Source organism: Aspergillus clavatus, genomic scaffold, assembly GCF_000002715.2.
Source record: "Aspergillus clavatus NRRL 1 1099423829805 genomic scaffold, whole genome shotgun sequence".
In the NCBI taxonomy this organism is placed as follows: Eukaryota; Fungi; Ascomycota; class Eurotiomycetes; order Eurotiales; family Aspergillaceae; genus Aspergillus; species Aspergillus clavatus.
Window position 1 is genome coordinate 2,120,626 of NW_001517094.1, and position 19,605 is coordinate 2,140,230.

Sequence of the window (19,605 nt, forward strand, 5' to 3'; positions counted from 1 at the left end):
TGGCGTTCTTCATTCCCGAGCTTTGGATAATGGCCATTGGATATTGGTCCAGTCATGAGCCAAGACTTGAGAAGCAGACGCATTATCCGTCGGAATATTATCCGAATCCAGGGTGCGGATGCTCGGACAATGGATCAGCTTCGGCGTTATCGAAGTGGAACTCGGCAATGGACATGGCGGTCTCGGAACTAGCAGGTCTGCGAATCTTTTGAGCTGCTGTGTTGTTTTAGATTTCGTGAATTGAGTTATCAGAGTCAGTCTGAGCACGGTTTTGGCATAAGCATTCGTGATGACAACGCGATAATTCAAGGCATGATGAGGAAAGTCAAGATGGCTTTGGGATGAAGAGCATCATGAGAGAGACACATCCACGGCCAAAACAGCAACTCATCACGTGCTCAAGTATACTCGAGGCATCGGGATGCTTTATTATCTCCCGAAGATCTTGGAATCTCAGTATAAGCAGACGCAGGTTCCTCTATTGCCATATATTCCATCCTAATAAACTAAGCCAGGTTGTCATACCAAATCAAATTTACAGATCATTTACATCAATTGTGCATATCATCATCCTATGCAGGCGGGTGCGTGTTCTCCCACTTTTGCACAGCTTCCATGGCGGCCGTCACCTTGAGGCCGATACGCGCATCAAGCTCATAACTCTCCCACTTGGCTGCCTTCTCCAGGTATTCCTTGCACTTGTGCACCTTTTCCCTTTCGTATTCTAGTGACTTGCTGGAGTCGGCAGGTTCGGTTGCCTCCGGGTCAGTGAACTCTTTCGAGCCCCCATGGATGGCGATATAGGTCGGTCGCTCCATCCACATATTCGCTGCCATTTCGAAGTGGGCCACTGGGCAGATCCAGTCATCTTTCAGATGGCCCTTGAACAGGTTTCGGTCCTGGCTGAGGATATCTTCGAGTAAGTCCTTGGCCTGGGAGTGTTTGCGCAGCGAACGAAACACAGCGGCTCGGAGTAACTTCAAGATCGCCTTTTCTTCGGGACCTTCTCGAGACCACGTCTTGTTGGCGCTCGATTCACACCAGGCCAGTTTCTGCAACGATTCCAGTAGATGTTCGTCCGTCATGCGGCTGTGTCCGTTCCAGAAAAAGATCATTTCCTCGATTGGATCCACGCCTACCGCATCGACAAGGGGCACCTTCCAGTCCTTGGCGCGCGCCTCCCATTTTGCGACCTTGCGAGCCACGAAGACATCGAAAGGTAGCTGACGTGCCATGAAACGCTTCTTTCCAGCCAGCGGCGGTGCCAGGCGGAAATACTTCTCTGCCAGTTCAGCATGTTCTGCTGCTTTCGCGGGGTCTTTGTCCAAGGCGTTTCGGTATAGCGACAGATGGCATGATCCAGTGATGTAGTAATACAAGGAGCGGGACCATGTGTTCAGTTCGAAGCACTGCCGAATAGATCAGCGATTCTGTTAGTGGAGACATCAGTGGTATTGCCCTTACCTCGAGGAAGGACGCCGCACACAGTTCGTACTTGTGCAGATACATCGCGTTCAAACTTCTCTCAAACAACCTCAGTGCCTCAACCTGTTTCAGAGGACTGCTTTCACCACCACAAAGGAGCTCCAAAGCCCTGTCGAGGTTCTTGTTTGCCCCGCACATTCTGGACTCTTCGAGCACCCAAAGCTGACTCTTGGGGAACTGCTTCCGCATCTTCGCCAGCAAAAGTTCCAGTCTCTCCTGGGGATACCCTTGAACATCCTCGTCCTGTCCGGGAATCGAATCAGGCATGATATCGCAGTACCGCACGAATCCATTGTAGTAACCCAGCACGGAAAACGCCGCAATCGCTCCGATCAGGTTATGGAATTTACTGGCCTGCCACAACATCCTCAACCCTCGTTCCTTGTCGCCATGGAATCCGATGATACTGAGCAACTTGCTAAAGGCGGGGGGCACCATGGAGATCAGCAGCAGCAAAATTCCAAAGCAGAAGTTGGAACCCGAATGTACGAAAATGTCGATTTGATTGTGAAAGATATCGGAGTCTGGGTCATGGTTGAGCATGTCGGCCGGGCCTAGGGTCGATGCTTCCTTAACATCACCCGGAGCGAGAGTCTCGCTAGAGAGATTCAGACCGGTGAGCCGTTCGGACAGGTCTGTGTTTTCAACTGGAGCGGCCAGTGTGGTGGCGCTTGAAGCTGCTTTTTTGATCTTGGCTGAGGAAATCGACGAGCTGGATGATTGGAGGTTACTGGAGCCTTGCCGCTTCATCGATAACGGGATTGATCCAGGTGCGGCGGATTCGATAGGGGTTGCCATTCGTGATTCCTGCAGGTATTTCTGCTCCATCTTCAGAATGGCGTCAAGAGTTATATAGGCCTTCCGAAGCCGATAGAACCCTTTGATACTCTCCGTGAGACTTTCATTCAGAACGCCGACCACGGCGCCCATAAGCTGCGCCATTGCCTGACACAAAGCAAACTCCGTTCCGGGTGTGTACATTGCCGAGTGATAAGTATTCGGCGCCTGCGAGTTGTGTTGTGCCCGGTGTTGATCGACCGACGCAGTAGTCTCGGCTTCATTCAGGCGCTCCGATGCTAGAAGGATGTCAGCGATCGACGGGTCCGCACTCAACTATAAGTCAAATCGAGGATATAAAGGTTCAACACACCTTGACGCATGATGTCCTGTTCGAATCCTAATGTTGCCCGAATGAATGCGACCACGCCTCTACCCAGCTGTGTACATAGAAGATATTCGGTCAGCGCCAAAAAGGGAAAAAAAATGATGTCATATCGTCGAACCCAGAAGGGAAAAGCACACATTATGGAAAGACGAGGTTCCTTCAGCCAGACCATCCTCCGCACCGTCGACATCGTCATTGAGGATCAGCGTAGCAGCTGTATTATCGCGATGATGTTAGCTTCCTGGTTTTTAGTTCGTATAGTCGGGGGTCGGAGTGCATGAGTTTTATGCAGAGAGCGCAGCAGATCAGCCATGCGATCACGTACCCTTCATCGCATCCTCAACTGTTGTACACACGAGCTACCGATCAGTCTCCGTGCCAATAACATAATCTGGAGGAACACTCACGATCGCGCAACTCGACTAACGAGTCAAGCGACTGCGTCGACGCATTGGCGGGCTTCTTGCCGTATAGCCATGAGCCAACGCGGAACATATTGGCAAACTCCGTGCCAGTATCGATTTATCGTATGAAGAGGAGATTCAAGTATTTCACGCGAAGAGAGACTGAATGGTATATCTCATATTATTGGAGGGGAGGGAACCGGAAGGGTCCGGGCCTTGAAAGAAGGCAATGACGGAGCAGGAATGTCGAGTCTCCCATTAGATGTGGGCTGTGGACAAGGCTCTATGACCGAGCGATCCTGGGAGACAGACGATGTTGGAGAAGGAACAGGAAGCTTCTTTGAGAGGGAGGATATAAGAAAGAAGGATTTTTAAAAGTAAGACGTGGAGAAAGATGATGATGATGATGATGAGGGGTGCATATTATTAAATAAATATCGAGCCGACTAACGATCTTCTACTGGAAACACTGGGATAGATAGCATGGACGGAGTTATCGGCGGTTTGTTTTAGTTTCCCAGCTGGTTGACGGGGGCGGAGCATTCTGCCAGAGATGGCTATCCACAAAGGATTGATCCCATTCTCATGAGCTGAACCAGAGGAAAAAGCATAGTCATTTAGTCACATTCTTGGATTGTGTGGGCAAGTTGTTAGTATCCTCTGTAGCTCTCAGTCATTCAGTCATGAAGAATTTCCAGGATGATCAACATCATGGAGCTCCGGTAATGTAGACTCCGTGCTCCGTAGTGTCATTATTTGAGGCTCTGAACCAAGAGCTTAGGCCTTTGACCTGCTGTGTGAGTGTGTGAGTGTCTGTGTGTTGGACGGAGCACGGAGCAGAACTGTCATAACTCATACTCCGTAATTCGCTGCCTGAGGCCCCCCAGTCGCCTGCCGCCTTTGACCACCTTCTCTCACCTGCCAGAAGCTCTCTAGTCTCGCTATCTACGCCATCGACCATCTAACGCTCTCCTCCGAATAGCTCAACCTCCCCCAATCTCCCCAACCTACCTACTGCCTAGATCACAACTCACTCTCCTCACCAACAAACAATCCAATCCTTCCTCCCCGTAACCCTCCCCCACTCAGCAAGCAATTCAAAACACACGCCTTCTTTCCTCTCCTCTCCTCACCTCACCCCCTCTCTCCACATAATCTTACCATCAACCACCATGTCAAACACAACACAGACACAGGGTAAGCCCGAAACCTCGGAGCAGCCCACACAACAACAAAAGCCCACCGTTCTGGAAGAAGACGACGAATTCGAAGACTTCCCCGTCGAAGGTGAGTTACCTCCGCCTGCCCCCCCCCCCAACAATCACCCACCGTTTCGTTTCCCTCTTTTCCTCCTCCCCCCGCCACCCCGGCCCCCCCAGGGAACCGCTATCCCATTTGACAAAAATCTCCCCCTCCCCGCGCTAACCGATAACTACAGACTGGCCGCAGGAGGAAACCGAGCAGGCGAACAGCAACGACGCGCATCTGTGGGAGGAGAGCTGGGATGACGATGACGCGGCGGAGGATTTCTCGAAGCAGTTGAAGTATGTTTTCTCGTCCTTGTTTCTGGTGCCAACACCCTCGCTGGTTCTTTTTCCTTTTTTTTTCTTCTGGGTGGTGTTTGTCATCGATCCTAGTGCTGATTGCTAACGCCCGTTTCCCGCAGAGAGGAGTTGAAGAAGGTCGAGGCGGCCCATTGATAGAAATCGGAGGAAGGAATAGTTCTTTTTTTTTTTCTTTGGGTGTTAAAGCGCTTTCATACCGTTACCCCGATTTCGAGAGAAATGACAGTGACACAACCACCCGGTTTTTCTTCCTGTTACGCGATTCATGGTTCGAGCGAGCGAGCCCCCGGGGGGGGGGGGGGGGGTCGCTGGGGGGGGCAGCGGAGAAGGCGGTTGGGGTCTCATGGTCTGAAAGTCCTTGCTCCTTTTGCGCTTGTAGATGCGTTCATCTGTGGCTGAGCTCAGGACTCAGGGCTCGTTGGTGTCCTGGGGGTTGGCCGGATTGCAGGGATAGGGCCTGGTTCCTCGATGGAATATACAATTTGTGCAAGCTCCGATTTGTGAGGAGAGCAAGCCGGGTGAATTTTTCATTTCTCTATATACGGATTCTATCCTAATGATATTCTCTCTACATTCTACACTAATTCAAAAAAAGTAAGGGGGGATTTTTTCGTTATCATGATCGGGATAATTTGTACTCCGTACTACTACGCCTATAGAATGCCAATTTTGGCAATTTTGCAGGAGACTGGACAGGTCATAGGCTGGCGCTCGTATCTAATCAACCGACGCTATCAGAACCTCTTCTTCAAAAATTTCTCAAGGCTGCTCTGCCATTCATTCTTTGAATTAAATCTCGTTGCTTTGTACATTACATTCATTTCAGTGCTCGTCTCCCCGCTTGTTCTAGATCTCCTAGACCCCCCGCGGCTGATTCTGCTTTTGGACTGGAGGACATTATCGCGCAGGCGCTTACTTACTTGACAGGGCAGCAACACCGGGCAGCTCCTTGCCTTCCAGGAGCTCCAGGGAAGCACCGCCGCCGGTGGAGACGTGGCTGAGCTTGTCTTCGGCGCCGTACTTGGCCGCGACGGTCGCGGTGTCACCACCGCCGATGATGACGATGGCACCGTTCTTAGCCGCGTCGACGGCGGCATCGAGGGTCTGCTTGGTGCCGTTGGCGAAGGGCTCCAGCTCGAAGACACCGGGGGGGCCGTTCCAGAGGATGGTCTTGGCCTCGGCAATGGTCTCCTTATACAGGGCAACACTCTTCTGGCCGACATCCAGGCCCATGAGGCCGTCGGGGATGCCCTGCTCGTCGGTGGCGTAGCCAACCTTGGCGTCGGCGCCGAACTTGTCGGCGGTCACGTAGTCGACGGGAAGGACGACCTTGACGTTGTGCTTCTTGGCCTTCTCCATGACCTCGCCGACGATCTTGCTGCCGGCCTCATCGAACAGACTGTTGCCGATCTTGACGTTCTCGAGTGTCTTCTTGAAGGTGAAGGCCATGCCGCCGGTGATGATCAGGCTGTTGACCTTGGGCAGCAGGTTGTCGATCAGCTGGATCTTGTCGGAGACCTTGGAGCCGCCGAGGATGGCCAGGAAGGGGCGGGCGGGGTGCTCGAGCGCCTTGGCGAAGTACTCGAGTTCCTTCTTCACCAGGAAGCCGGAGGCCTTCTGGGGCAGGTCAACGCCGACCATGGAGCTGTGAGCGCGGTGAGCCGTTCCGAAAGCATCGTCTTTTTTTGAGAAAAAAGATCAGCATGTTAGCGATACGAAACAGATAGAAGAGACCTCTAAGAGCAGAACAGTGCAAAACTTACTGATGTAGATGTCACCGAGAGCAGTCAGACCCTTGCGGAACTCCGCAACCTTCTCCTTATCGGCCTTGACCTTCTTGCCCTCCTCATCCTTGTAGCTACCCTCCTCCTCGGCGTGGAAACGCAGGTTCTCCAGCAGGATGACCTGGCCGCCCGAGGCCTTGTTGACGGTCTCCTCGACGTCCTTGCCGACGCAGTCATCGGTGAAGATGACGCTGCGGTCCAGCAGCTTCTCCAGCACGGGGACCACGGGCTTCAGGCTGTACTTGGGGTTCTTCTTGCCATCGGGACGGCCCAGGTGGGACATCAGAATGACGGCCTTGGCGCCGTTGTCGATGGCATACTTGATGGTGGGCAGAGCACCAACGATACGCTGGGGGTTGGTGACCTCCTTCTTGTCATTGAGGGGGACGTTGAAGTCGACCTGTAGGAGACAAGGATGTTAGCAATGGGTGCGAGGAGAAAAACAAAAGAGCTGGGTTTCATCTCCTCTGCGGGCGAGGAGTCCCATTTCAGAAAGCGAATCTTTGCAATGGAAAGAACATACGCGGATCAGGACACGCTTGTCCTTGACGTCGACGTCTGTGATAGCAAGCTTGTTGGTAAGAGACATGGTGGGATGACGTTCTGTCCACGGCGGGGTTCAGGTTAGCTCTCGAGGCCACGAAGAATTTACCACAACACGATTGGGATGGACAAGTATTCTACCTTTTGGAAGTTACAGACACAAAGAAGAAAGAAAGAAGAGTAATAAAATGAAGTAGAAAGATAGGAAGATGAAGATGAAGAAAAAGCTCTCGCAACCTGACCTAATATGCCCACGGTGAGCCTTCTTGATCTACTTCGGTTCGACGGCGGGGTAGGAGCTCACTAGCTAGAATACGATCATACTATGAGGGAGAATAATAACACTACCAATTACTAACTTACTCCTAGGTAGTAGTAGTTAGGAGAATAATAAAGAATAGCTACCAGTAGTTACTAGGAGTGTAGGAGTCTAGGACTAAGGACAGTGGGGCGTTCGGTGAGAGATTCGCTGATGCTTCGGGCTGATGCGGGACTGATGTCAGTCTCCTCGAAATCGATGACGGAAGCATCCGGGCCTGGCTGAACGTTTTGTACCTGCGGGTTCTCGATAGCCTCGGGTCCAAGACTCCAATAAGTTTTGATCTGCCTGCTTCCCGTGGTAAGAGCCGTAGATAGAGCCTAAGAAGAAGCTGGGTGAGTGGGTGCCGAGAGAAAGAACGGAAGAAAGGACCGCTGAAGCTGTACTTGTGCCACGATAAGATTAAGAGGGCGATGGCGGGGTTGGTGGGCGGCGAGAGTTGCTGTCTGCTGAGCTTCCCACCTGCCAGTGGCAGCACCTCTGGACTCGAGGTACACACTACAACGTCACCCCATGAGGGATTACTATTAATGTCTCCGACAAGGGTCTCGAGATCACAGTATGTGGCACCATGGTTAAACCGTCTAGAAGCATCAGATTTGTGAAACAACACCACATTCCGGAACATTGGACCTGTACACCCATCGAATAAGAGCAAAGGGGAAAACGCCGCCCACATATACAACGCCTGATACAAATATAGAACCAAAGGGGGCAAAAAAAAAAAAAGATAAGGGGAACCAAAGTCCAGCCGATGCGCAACCTACGGAGTATGTTCTCTTCCTTTTACTCTTCTTCGGCCGAGTTCGTCAACGACAGGTATGCGGTCCACGCGATACCGACCGTAGATACAAATGGCTGGACAGGAAAAACGTGTTAGTATCAAGTACTGATAAGCGGCCGTTGCACATGACTTTGGGTCACTCACAATCTGGAATTGAATGGGCACCACCCGGAAATTGAGGATCTGCACAGCAGGCCACAGCACAAAGTTGGCTTTCAGGGTCGGGAGATAGACGTCCTGGAACTTGCGAGTTAACGCTCTCTTGCCTCCACCCTCCGCGACAGTCATGAACGTAAAGAAGCAAGCGAGACCTAGATCGATAACCGCATTAGCTGCAATTACACTCACACCCCTGGTAGAGCGCTCTGGGAAATCAATGTCCATACCAAAGGGAGCGAAAATCAGCTGATCAGCAGCGACACGCTTCAAAGCCGGCAGCGTTGGGTTCTTCTTGGTGAGCGGGAACGCTCTAGACAAGAACCCAAACCACTTAAACTGGATCGGCGCCATGAAGAAACCATACGACATGAACCGGGTGAGACGCTCGAAGTCGAATGGAGGCGGAATGTGCTTCGCATGGCCCAGCTCTCCCAGCGGTGGTGGCCGTTCCTTGTCGATCTCATGGATCTCGATGGAAATCATGTCGCCGTCGGGAGAATGGCGGATGGCCGAGCGAGCCTTGACGGCGGTGATCAACTGGGCGACGGTATCTGCGACTCCACCGAGCACCTATATATACATCATCGTTTTCCCGTCAGTCGACTATTCAGAGTCTCTCTCGCAGCCAACACAGCGCAAGAATTAGCAAAGCGCATACCGCGTTGGTGACCATAGTGGTCAAAACTGCATGGGCCGACTCGTTAGTGACTTCACGAGGCAAATCGCCAACTGAATCGATGGCATTCTCACCTGGTCGGTCCGCATAGTAAGAGTTGAACTTTGCGGCAATGCGCATAGCAACCGCCATCTCGATCAGAAAGATTATCGTATGTAGCAGAGGCTACAGCAAGGGAAGTAAGCAGAGTTCGTCAGCAGTCGTCGCAGCATGGAGCAGAACCGAAAAAAAAAAAAAATAACAGGAAAGTCCTCCCTTGATTAGGGATGTGAGATGTCCAAGGGGGACTTTAAAAAATCGCAAAGGGACAAAAATGGAGAATAAGGTAAAGAGTGATGGGGATGGAGTATGGAGTATGGAGTCTGTCTGACCAACATACCAAGCGACCATAGATATACTTCCTGTTGAGGCCATCCACAATTCTTCGACGCGCTAGGGAGAGCATGTTGGAAGCGAAGGGCGATAAGCAGAGTAACTAGGAGGCAGGATCGCCTTTTTTTTTTTTTTTTTTTTTTGGTTTTTTACTAGTATATGATTATTATGGAACAAGATCGAAGGCAAAGAGATTTTCCCAGTCGGTGGACTCTGAGCAACAGTATGACGCAAAGGAGGGCCAGGAGGCAAGTTGGCAGGAAAAGAATCCAGTCCCGGACAGAGGAGGTGTCGATCGACGTCAGTGTCGAGTCTTCTTCCAAGAAGGGCCAAGTGAAGTTAGTGAACAGGACTACTACGTAGTAGTAGGGAGAGAACCGATGGATTCTATCCACCTGGGGGTCCTAGAGACCTCGACGGATGATGATTGTAGAATAGATAGACAGATATTATTGATTAGTGAGAATGATGGATGGGGGGGTTCCTTTGAGAAGGTGTCTCTTATCGCTGCTCCATAGTTAAATAGTGATCCGCCGTCTGCCTAGTCTAGTCTCCTCCTGTCGAACTAGTCTAGTGTACGCCTTGCCGCCGCCGCGCTTGGCCCCGGTTCTTTTTACTGGATAACATCATCACCACTGAGCTTTCAGGATCAGGGTGGTAGGTAGGTATCTATCTCTTACGCTATCTCGTTTCTGATTTGCACTTCGATGGTCTATCTAGGTATCTAATTACTATCTAAGTAACTTATTCATGGTCATTGAAACCTAAGTACGGAGTATTGAGGGTTTATACATGCGTAGTCATACTACTTCACTCAGCAGCAGGTACACCGTCTCGGTCAAATGCTATGATATCCGGAAGCTCCCTGATATCCGTTGTCTCGCTCGTGTCGGCATCTACAAGGCGCACGGCCTCCAAGTGGAGAGGTCCCACCGCCAGGGGAAGAAGCTTCAATTCAGTCGAATAGCATGTTCCGGGAAGAAGGGGACTATTCACAAATAATATCAGTTTAGTACACAATTATGTCAAAACGCCCTTGGGGGGGCGGGGGAGGCGGAGGTGCTGCCTACCCGATGCGAATGTCCCTGCTCAGGCATACAAGTTCAGCTTCCTGCCCGGCAACGCTTTTCTGCATGGCGTGGATGATATTATCGTCGGTCACTGCCTCGGCGACCCCATCTTCTTTCCGGCTCGAAATGGAAGATGAGGATGGCCGAGCGACATGGCCTATCGGGTCGGCGCGCTTTCGCCGCGGAATGGCAACCATCGCGAATTTACGAGCAGTGGAAGACCGATTGACGATGAACACCCCCCACGAGAATGGTTTGCCGACTTCCACTTTATTGGGGCCAGAGAACGATATGGTGACTCCCGTATCCGTAACCGAATAGGCTCTTCCTCTCAAGGAGTTCCGGCTGGGAGGAGAACCATTCATCGAAGCATAAGCCGCGTGGGGTGTCATCGGAAGGCTTGCCGGACGATTACTTCGTTGGAGAGCCTGGCTGGGACCCCCGAAGGTTGGGTTCAAGACCATGGAAAAATCGATGTTTGTCCTCCACTGCATCAGGATCCGTGGATGGCAATCATCTGACAGCTGGATGACTGCCTCCAAGGATATGTCCAAGGTGGAGACCATCACTGTAGTCGACGGGCTGGGCTCCTGGGTGTGTTCGGGTGTCAGTTTGTAGATCAAGGTCACATCGTCCCGCGGGCGACAGGTGAGGGGCGGATTGAGGCCTGGGTCATCAGACAGTGTTTCGATCTTCCCATTCGACAATCGAAGATCGGCTCTGTCAAAGATCACGTCGCAGTTGAGAAACGGGGTCACTTCGAAGTCAAGACTCGCAACTGTCGTTGGCCGCCCGGAAAACGCGTTCAGCCGTGAATAGCGTATCCTAGCACTGGCTGCAGGGACAACGCGCATTGGGTGTCCTGATTGTTGTTGGACATTGTAGATGGGGTCTTCGCTGTAACTTGCGGGCACGACTCGTAGTAGTCTGGACGCTGGAAGGAATGGGTCGATTTCGTTCAACGCCTTGTCTGTAGATAGCGGATACAAGACGTTTGTCGATGCAGGGACTAAGGGGGGGAGGTAATCATCATCGCGAGACTCCGATTGTCGATTCTCGGCTGGATTGAGGCTAACAGAAGCGATGAAGATGAGTGAAGGATGTTGGATACGTATGCGCGGACGCTCTGAACCAGTTAGCAGAGCAATATCCTTGGGAGATTATCAAATAAAACTCACTGAGAAACGTCTCAATACTCCAGATCACATATGCGTGATTGCCACTTCCTGTCTCCCCTTCGAATTCGTTCACCACTACCAGAGGTTCCTCCTGTCCACTGACAACCCCCGAGAAGATCAGGTCCCTTGTAGGCGTGGGGTTCTCCGCTACGGTCTCGGCAGGATCGATCGCAAAGATATCAAGCTTCACCTCAAGGTTCGGAAGGTGGTGTTTCAAGCTGGTCTGGGAACAATTGGATAATCGGAGAACAATGCGCGCAGTACAGAATTCATCTAGGACACTTTACATGAGTAAGAGATAGGCGTTCGATGAGGGTGCTGTCTTTTTGCTTACCAAAGAATAAGAGTGATCGCTGAGGTATAAAAGAAAGAACAGAGGAAAGGTCTTCAGCGCCGCCCTCCAGGGCCTTCGCCAACGCCGTCTCAAGGTCTATGTTTGAGGCATGCGGGACAACTGTATCTAACACAGCATGTCTCAGGAACTCTCCAGGAATATCAGGGCTCGGCATCACGAAAACACATGCTCTTGTTCGGTTGTTTGAGTGAAAAGAAGCTTAAGAGAGATATTTGGAACTTAAAGAGCAACGCACAATCCTCTCAAGAAGAAGGGGGGGCTATGTACATCAGTAGCCAAAAGCCATTGACGTCGACTGTGTTGATACTCTGATAGATCACAGGGTAAATCGGGGGTCAAATGCAAACAGGCCAAACAGGCACGAAGCAAACCAACAGGAGAGCTCCGTCCCGTTATCTACTTTTTCGCGCAACCGGGGAACCTCCAGTCGGTGCAGGACACAGCATTTTCTCACGGAAGATACTATCTGCGCATTGCACAATATGAATCCGATGGGTGGACCAGCTGCTGCGCCGCCTCTTTGGCAGGAGGCGCGCAATGCTGATGGACGAGTGTATTATTACAATGTTCAGACGAAAGCGACGCAGTGGAATAAGCCCGTCGAGCTGATGACTCCTGTCGAGGTTTGTACTACTTCTTCGAGTCCTGTTGGTTCTCAAATAGGCTGATTCTTGAAATACTTCTCGCAGCGCGCTCTATCGAACCAGCCATGGAAAGAATATACTGCTGAGGGTGGACGGAAATACTGGTACAACACGGAAACAAAGCAAAGCACTTGGGAGATGCCAGATGTTTACAAAAATGCTTTGGCACAGGTCCAACCATCCCAGCCTCCACCTGTAGCGTGAGTCTATCATTTATAGGCCCTCTGTTTGCCACTTACTGATCGATTTTGCTACGCGCAGGGCCCCAACCTTCGTCGCCGGCGGAGTCAGTTCCTTTCCTTCTCATCCACAACGGGATCGCGATGAATACGATCGCGGCTTTAACGACCGGCGCGGTGGCTACGGCTCGATGGATACCAATGGGATTGTTGCGGCTCCGGTGCTGGGCAATGCAGAGCCAGAGTATGGTTCCCTCGAGGAAGCTGAGAACGCTTTCATGAAGATGCTCAAGCGCCACAACGTTCAGGCTGACTGGTCGTGGGAGCAAACGATGCGCGTAACCATCAAAGACCCTCAGTATCGCGCTCTGAGAGATCCCAGAGACCGCAAGGCAGCCTTTGAGAAGTACGCGGCCGAACTTCGCATGCAAGAGAAGGATCGGGCCAAAGAAAGATTTGCTAAGCTCAGAGCAGACTTCAACACCATGCTGAAAAGCCATCCTGAGATCAAGCACTATAGCCGCTGGAAGACTATCCGCCCGATCATTGAAGGTGAGACCATCTTCAGGTCCACCAACGATGAGAACGAGAGACGGCAGCTGTTCGAGGAGTATATCCTTGAACTGAAGAAGGAGCACGTGGAGCGGGAAGCTTCTCAGCGGAAAGCCGCACTGGATGAGCTGGTCAATATTCTCAACTCCTTAAGTCTGGAACCATACACCCGTTGGTCTGAAGCACAGGCGATCATCCAATCCAACGACAAGATCCAGAGTGACGATAAGTTCAAATCCCTGAGCAAGTCAGACATTTTGACTGCCTTTGAAAACCACATCAAGTCCCTTGAGCGCGCATTCAATGATGCACGTCAACAGCAGAAAGCCGCAAAGGCGAGAAAAGAGCGCCGTGCTCGCGAGCAGTACATTGAACTGTTGAAAGAGATGAAGGCTCAGGGCAAGATCAAGGCTGGCAGCAAGTGGATGGATATCTACCCGTTGATTCATGAAGATCCACGCTACCTTGGAATGCTCGGTAACGCGGGTTCCACTCCCCTGGACCTGTTGTGGGATATGGTGGAGGAGGAGGAGCGGTCGTTGCGGGAGCCACGTAACGATGTTCTGGATGTTCTCGAAGTGAGTATTGCTATCCATTTTGGTGTCGATGTATATGCTGACCTTTTTTCCCCAGGACAAACGCTACGAGATCACGGCCAAGACAACTTTCGAGGAGTTCAACTCAATTGTGTCTGCGGATCGCCGGACGGCGAACATCAACTCGGACATCCTCCACCTCCTCTTTGATCGTATCAAGGAGAAAGCCATTCGACGAAGCGAGGAGGAGAAACATGCAGCGGACCGCCATCAGCGACGGGCCATGGATGCCTTACGCTCCCGGTTGAAGCGTCTGGAACCACCTGTGCGCGCAACCGACACCTGGGACCAAGTGCGGCCGAGAGTCGAAAGACTGGAGGAATACAAGGCGATTGAGTCGGACGAACTTCGTCAAGTGGCCTTTGACAAGTTCATCCGCCGCCTGAAGGAAAAGGAAGAGGACGTAGACAGGGAGCGCGATCCTCGTGACCGAGACCGCGGCAGCCGGCGAGACCACCACGATCGCGCGGACCGCGACCACCGCCGAGGCGAACGGCGAGGCCCCCCCAGTCGTCTCAGCCGCACTCCTGAGCCCGACGCTTACGAAGCAGACCGCCGCAAAGCCCAGGCTGATCGGGAACGGTCCTACAGGAAGGTGAGCGGCTTGTCGCCCGTCCGCGAGAAGCGTGACGAGCGAGACAACCGCGACAGGGACCGCGAGAGGGAGCGGGACCGCGACCGCTACCGCGACCGGGTTGATCGGGACTGGGATCGGGAGCGCACGCCTCGCCCACTGGCCCACTACGACCGTGAGCGTCGGGACCGCGAGGAGGAGCGCGAGCGACTCTACCGTACGCGCGGTGATCCTCGCGGAGGCCGGGACGAGCTGGACTACGGTGGCGACACGCGCAGCACGACCAGCAATGACCGCCGCCGACGCCGCGACAGCGACACGGAAAGCGTCGCTAGTCGCTCGGCGAAACGCCACCGGCGTGAAAGTCGTGAGCGGGAACGCAGCCGGGGCGCTAAAAGGGAGCGGCGCGAGCCCAGTACTATCCCAGAAGAGCCAAAGGCTGAGGACAAGGCTGTGCATTCTGGCAGTGAGGAGGGGGAGATTGAGGAGGACTAGGTCTCATTACACTCTGTACATCTTGATAGTTGCATTGCGAATATCGTCGGAATTGCATCTAAGACCCACTTATCTATACTATGACTCCTGGTTCTCTGTAGATGATGGTTTCAGCCTTGCTATACGCAAAAGGTGTTGAACTCCCACTCGTAAGAGGTGAGTAACCCATTCGCACATCTCAGCGGTCACAAAGTATCTCCGATTATATATGTCTAGTCTACCGAAGCCTCGTCTAATTCCTTACGAAACTGTCAACTGTCTATAGATTTTTTTTTTTTTTCGTGCGTAGTTCGCATCCGGTTTCTGTTCGATGTATATATATTTGCGATGATTCCATATGGTTTGGGCCATTGAGATCCCATCACCACCATACAGACCCCTAGAGGAAAGTAGATAAGTACTCGGTGTCATTCATAGGAAGGCCGGAGAGAGTCAATTAGATGATTTCCCCATATATTCTGGGGAGGAGAGGAGGGGGGAGTGTGTAGTGTGCAAAAGGATGTCATTGTCTTGTATGCGCAGGGGAGACGGGTGCGTAAGTTGCGAGGTCATATATATAAAGCTGCAGAGGGCAAGATTTCCCCTCTCCATTCTACTACGGGCTTCAAGATAACAATGAGGTTACTACTACGATACGGCATACTGCAGAGGATACTACCCAGTTGAATACAGGAAGAAAGACAGCAAGAACTGAATAGCATATATATATATATATATATGCTACCAAAGATCTATAACAGTAGTCTCACCTATCTTGATCGTACTCCCAGTTCCTTCTCGTTCTTCACTGAATCTGAACACATTGGTCATGGGACCATCTATACATATCATAACATCATCGAAGAATATTTTTGAACAGACCCAACTCCGGTTATGATCACGCCAGCCAAAGGACACCAATACCGAGCAAAGCCCTGGGTCGACCGAGATTCCTGTCTTCTCGCGGATGCGAAGAAGGAGAAAAGCCTGGCCAATACGGGGGCGCGCGGATATGGGGCATCGGAAGGGAGGAAGATGGATGACGACATGTGAGTACAGCGAAGAGTGAACTCAGGAACAGGTGAACCCGCTGTCCCCATCACCATCGTCGTCATCGTCATCGTCGTCCTCCTCGTCCGAAGCACCAGCTAGATCGCCAACAGGGCGCGCGCCACGACTACGGCGGCGCGAGGCCTTAGAAACGCCGAGTAACGCCACTAACACAAGGTTTTTCCAATGACCATGGCGTTGCCGCTGGTCAGAGTCGCGGCCATCACGCCTGTGATGATCGCGGTTATGTTTGCCAGGAATGCCCTCTTCAACTCTCCTCCTCCAGGAAGTACTGTACAGCAAAGGCATGTTAGTATGACCGAAAACGAGGTAGAGGGGAGGAGGCGCATGTGGGCCAACTTACAAAGTTTCCAGCCAACTTCTGCTCCTGGTCCATCTGACTGTTGTACTTGTTGATACGGGGACGGTAACTGTTGGGGTCACGACGGAAAGTAACGTCCAGGTTTCTCAAGAAGGTGTTGCAGCCGGTGACCAGGGACTCGGGGGTGTTGGCGTGCGCATCAATGGACGGCTTGCCGTCGAAGACGATGACACGGTCGGCGAGATAAGTGGCCATGATGAAATCGTGCTCGACGATGAAAGCGGTCTTCTTGGTGTGCATGATGAAACGCTTGATGACTCTGGCGGCGATGATACGCTGCTCGGAGTCAAGGTACGCACTAGGCTCGTCAATCACGTAGATATCGGCGGGCATTCCGAGAGCGAGAACAATGGCGACACGCTGCAATTCACCACCGGAAAGGTTCTGGACTTCCTGGTCGATGAAATCGTCGATCTTGAGAGGCTTGTAGACATCGGTCTGGAACTGGGGCGAGAGGAAAGCGGCCTTGATACGCTTGAAGAAGAGCTGACGCACGGTACCCTGGAACTTGGGGGTAATCTTCTGAGGCTTCATGCTGATGTGCATACGGGGCAATGTGACATTTCCATCGGGCTTCTCGGCACCAGCGAGCATCTTACAGAAGGTGGTCTTGCCAGTACCGTTCTCACCCATCATGACAATGATCTCCGAATCGGTGAAGCTACCGGAGTCGATCTTCAGATGGAAGTTGCCGAGGGTCTTCTCCATGGTCGGGTAGCTGAAAGCACGAGCTCTATCGACCAGGAAATCGTCACCAGCCTCAGCCAGACGGAAAGTGAGAGACTCCTCACGGAAACGAAGATTCTCAGTGGGAATATTACCATCCAAGAAGATATTGATACCTTCGCGGACCGAAGCTGGGAGGGTAACAACACCATACACGGCAGGTCTTCCGTAGAGCACACAGACGAAATCGGAAAGGTAGTCGAGAACAGACAAATCGTGCTCGACAACAATGACGTAGTCATCGGCGCGCAGAAGGTCACGGATGGAACGAGCGGCGGCCAAACGCTGTTTCACATCAAGATAGGAGGACGGCTCGTCAAACATGTACCTGGGGGTTTTGTGAGTAGGACTTCCACGAGATTTGCGGGGAGGTTTCTCTCTTACACATCGGCTTTCTGCACGCAAACAAGACCGATAGCAAAACGCTGAAGCTCACCACCAGAGAGATGGTCAATGTCACGGTTCTGCACCTGTCTGAGCTCTGTACGCAAGGGATTAGTTTTGATCCATTGCAGCCTGTGAGCGCAAAGAAACGTACCAAGAGCATCCAAGATGCTCTCCATGTTGTCCATCTGAGCACGAGCCTTGATAAGGTCGCCAACATTCTTGACTGGGCCCTTCACAGCGCGGGGAATCTGATCGACATACTGAGGCTTAACAACAGCCTTCAGGTTGTCTTCCAGAACCTTGGTGAAGTAGTCTACCAAAAATCAGCTCCGATCACGTCCAATCTGCCGCCTGTGTACATACTCTGCAGTTCGGAACCACGGAAGTACTTCAGAATCTCCTCCCAATCAGGAGGGTTGTCATAGCGTCCGAGATTGGGCTTCAGCTTGCCACTGAGAATCTTCAGAGCGGTACTCTTTCCGATACCGTTTGTTCCAACCAGACCGAGAACCTGACCGGGACGGGGCATAGGAAGACGGTGAAGCTTGAAGCTGTTGGCAGAGTAACGGTGGGTGACCTGGGTTTCCAGATTGGTGGGCAAGTTGATGATGTGAATCGCGCCGAAAGGGCATTTCTTGGGACAGATACCACAACCGATGCAAAGGCGCTCGGAGATGAAGGCGATCTTGGATTCCGGCGTCACTTCGATACAGAGCTTGCCCGTACGGACGACGGGGCAAGACTTCTTACACTCCTGGCGACATTTCTGTAGGAATCAATTTAGCCACCCTGAATTCACCAGATAGAGTGAGACTGCAGTTTTGGATCAGATCATACCTTCGGCTTGCACTACGCGCGGAGAAAAAAAAAAAAAAAAAAACCTTGTAAGCAAATGCGTCACGACGACGACGGCGGAATGGCCTATGGCGGGGTTAATGAACTCACTTTGTCACTGTTGACAATGGCAACACTGTAGAAAGCAGGGAAAATTAGCATTTGACCTCCCCAAAACACGAGTTCTCACGATCAACCTACCGAGTAAGCTTGTCGGACATGATGCTGAATGACTAGATTGCAAAACACACGCGACAGAAACAAATAGACGGGATCAAAGAAACCAGATATACGCGGGGATGGGATGGGACCTCTCGCAGAAGCGTAGACGACGTCGCTACGGCTGTCCTGGTCAATTTTCCAAGGATGAGAGCCAGGAGATTGCACGCGAAGAAGCTGACAGCGTCCACCAGAGATCAAAGAAAAGCGGCGAGGAACAAGAAAGGATAGATAGATCAATAGATAGAGAGATGGAGGCGTCTGAAAATGAGGGGGAGAGAAAACTATGTCGGGCATTGTGGGCAAGGCAGGCATGGCTGGCCTCAGGCCACAAGGTGTCAGTCTGTTTCCCTGTCATGATTTTTTCCCAGCCCGCTGATTGGCTGACGGCGGTCTCTCTCGAAAATTCTGCCCGTCGGTGAGCCTGACCCACGTGACGTTCTTGGCACACTTAACCCGATCGAGACTCGCTTGCCGGCACTCTAAACTACAACAGGCATAGTGCGTCATGCAAGCCTGAAATCCCAGGCCGCCAGGCGATCTCTTCACTGCGACTCGTCCACCCTCTGAACCTCTCTCTCTCTAACCCAACTAACTAACCATCGTATTATTATTATTATTCTCCCATCCCGTAATCTGGTGGTTGCATCTCTCTGATCTCTCCACACACAACCTACCTTACCTTGTCTTGCATATCCCTCCTACTACCACTCACCCAACCCCCCCCCAAACCACCACCATTTTCTCTTATTCCATTGTTTGCACAATTCTCTCCTGCCATTCTCCCTTTTAAGGGGTCACCCAGCTATGGATTGTGAGTAATTTTTTTCCCTTTTTCTAGCTCTGCAGCCGCGTCCTGGCTCTGGCGGTTGGGGTACTTCTCCACGTTATCGACCCACCGGAAGAACTTCAGGATATCGTATAGCTCTTGTCTGGATGGTTTCCTGTGGTCTCTGGTCGAATCTGGACTGTCTGTCATCTCGTGACACTGGTTTGGTGATTGACGCCCGCCCTCTGCTTCCCACTGTCCTGCCCATCCTCTCCCGTCGCGTTTCATCTAAGCCATCGTCCAAACCACGTCCATGCATCATACCTCATGTACTAGCTTCTATCCTTGGGGTCTCTGCTT

General features: G+C 51.9%; 7 protein-coding genes across 7 annotated transcripts, besides 4 other annotated features; 2 read left to right on the top strand and 5 right to left on the bottom strand.

Moving 5' to 3' along the window:
• Positions 1 to 572: 572 nt before the first annotated feature.
• ACLA_025180 (TTC39/IML2 family protein) lies at positions 573 to 3,145 on the bottom strand (the record flags this gene model as incomplete). The annotated part of the gene is made up of 5 exons (XM_001269226.1): positions 573 to 1,409; positions 1,465 to 2,561; positions 2,636 to 2,702; positions 2,788 to 2,864; positions 3,058 to 3,145. The coding sequence occupies 5 exons, from the start codon at positions 3,143 to 3,145 to the stop codon at positions 573 to 575; spliced, it is 2,166 nt and encodes a 721-aa protein (XP_001269227.1).
• Positions 3,146 to 3,447: 302 nt separating this feature from the next.
• Positions 3,448 to 3,467: a microsatellite.
• Positions 3,468 to 4,226: 759 nt separating this feature from the next.
• ACLA_025190 (proteasome regulatory particle lid subunit SEM1) lies at positions 4,227 to 4,754 on the top strand (the record flags this gene model as incomplete). The annotated part of the gene is made up of 3 exons (XM_001269227.1): positions 4,227 to 4,341; positions 4,493 to 4,598; positions 4,721 to 4,754. The coding sequence occupies 3 exons, from the start codon at positions 4,227 to 4,229 to the stop codon at positions 4,752 to 4,754; spliced, it is 255 nt and encodes an 84-aa protein (XP_001269228.1).
• A 777-nt stretch (positions 4,755 to 5,531) lies between these two features.
• pgkA (phosphoglycerate kinase pgkA) lies at positions 5,532 to 6,992 on the bottom strand (the record flags this gene model as incomplete). Its single annotated transcript, XM_001269228.1, has 3 exons — positions 5,532 to 6,298; positions 6,383 to 6,803; positions 6,927 to 6,992. 3 exons carry the CDS (start codon positions 6,990 to 6,992, stop codon positions 5,532 to 5,534), a joined length of 1,254 nt encoding a protein of 417 aa, XP_001269229.1.
• Positions 6,993 to 8,051: 1,059 nt separating this feature from the next.
• On the bottom strand, positions 8,052 to 9,016 carry ACLA_025210 (Mpv17/PMP22 family protein; the record flags this gene model as incomplete). The annotated part of the gene is made up of 3 exons (XM_001269229.1): positions 8,052 to 8,123; positions 8,194 to 8,778; positions 8,867 to 9,016. The coding sequence occupies 3 exons, from the start codon at positions 9,014 to 9,016 to the stop codon at positions 8,052 to 8,054; spliced, it is 807 nt and encodes a 268-aa protein (XP_001269230.1).
• Positions 9,017 to 9,377: 361 nt separating this feature from the next.
• Positions 9,378 to 9,407: a microsatellite.
• A 659-nt stretch (positions 9,408 to 10,066) lies between these two features.
• On the bottom strand, positions 10,067 to 12,013 carry ACLA_025220 (TRAPP trafficking subunit Trs65 domain-containing protein; the record flags this gene model as incomplete). The annotated part of the gene is made up of 4 exons (XM_001269230.1): positions 10,067 to 10,244; positions 10,327 to 11,452; positions 11,505 to 11,777; positions 11,839 to 12,013. 4 exons carry the CDS (start codon positions 12,011 to 12,013, stop codon positions 10,067 to 10,069), a joined length of 1,752 nt encoding a protein of 583 aa, XP_001269231.1.
• A 328-nt stretch (positions 12,014 to 12,341) lies between these two features.
• On the top strand, positions 12,342 to 14,899 carry ACLA_025230 (snoRNA-splicing protein PRP40; the record flags this gene model as incomplete). Its single annotated transcript, XM_001269231.1, is given in 4 exon segments — positions 12,342 to 12,482; positions 12,549 to 12,703; positions 12,723 to 13,812; positions 13,868 to 14,899. 4 exon segments carry the CDS (start codon positions 12,342 to 12,344, stop codon positions 14,897 to 14,899), a joined length of 2,418 nt encoding a protein of 805 aa, XP_001269232.1.
• Positions 14,900 to 15,598: 699 nt separating this feature from the next.
• Positions 15,599 to 15,618: a microsatellite.
• A 331-nt stretch (positions 15,619 to 15,949) lies between these two features.
• Positions 15,950 to 18,478, bottom strand: ACLA_025240 (putative RNase L inhibitor of the ABC superfamily; the record flags this gene model as incomplete). Its single annotated transcript, XM_001269232.1, has 7 exons — positions 15,950 to 16,072; positions 16,293 to 17,364; positions 17,421 to 17,517; positions 17,575 to 17,736; positions 17,787 to 18,189; positions 18,369 to 18,393; positions 18,459 to 18,478. The coding sequence occupies 7 exons, from the start codon at positions 18,476 to 18,478 to the stop codon at positions 15,950 to 15,952; spliced, it is 1,902 nt and encodes a 633-aa protein (XP_001269233.1).
• Positions 15,967 to 16,015: a microsatellite.
• Positions 18,479 to 19,605: the final 1,127 nt, after the last annotated feature.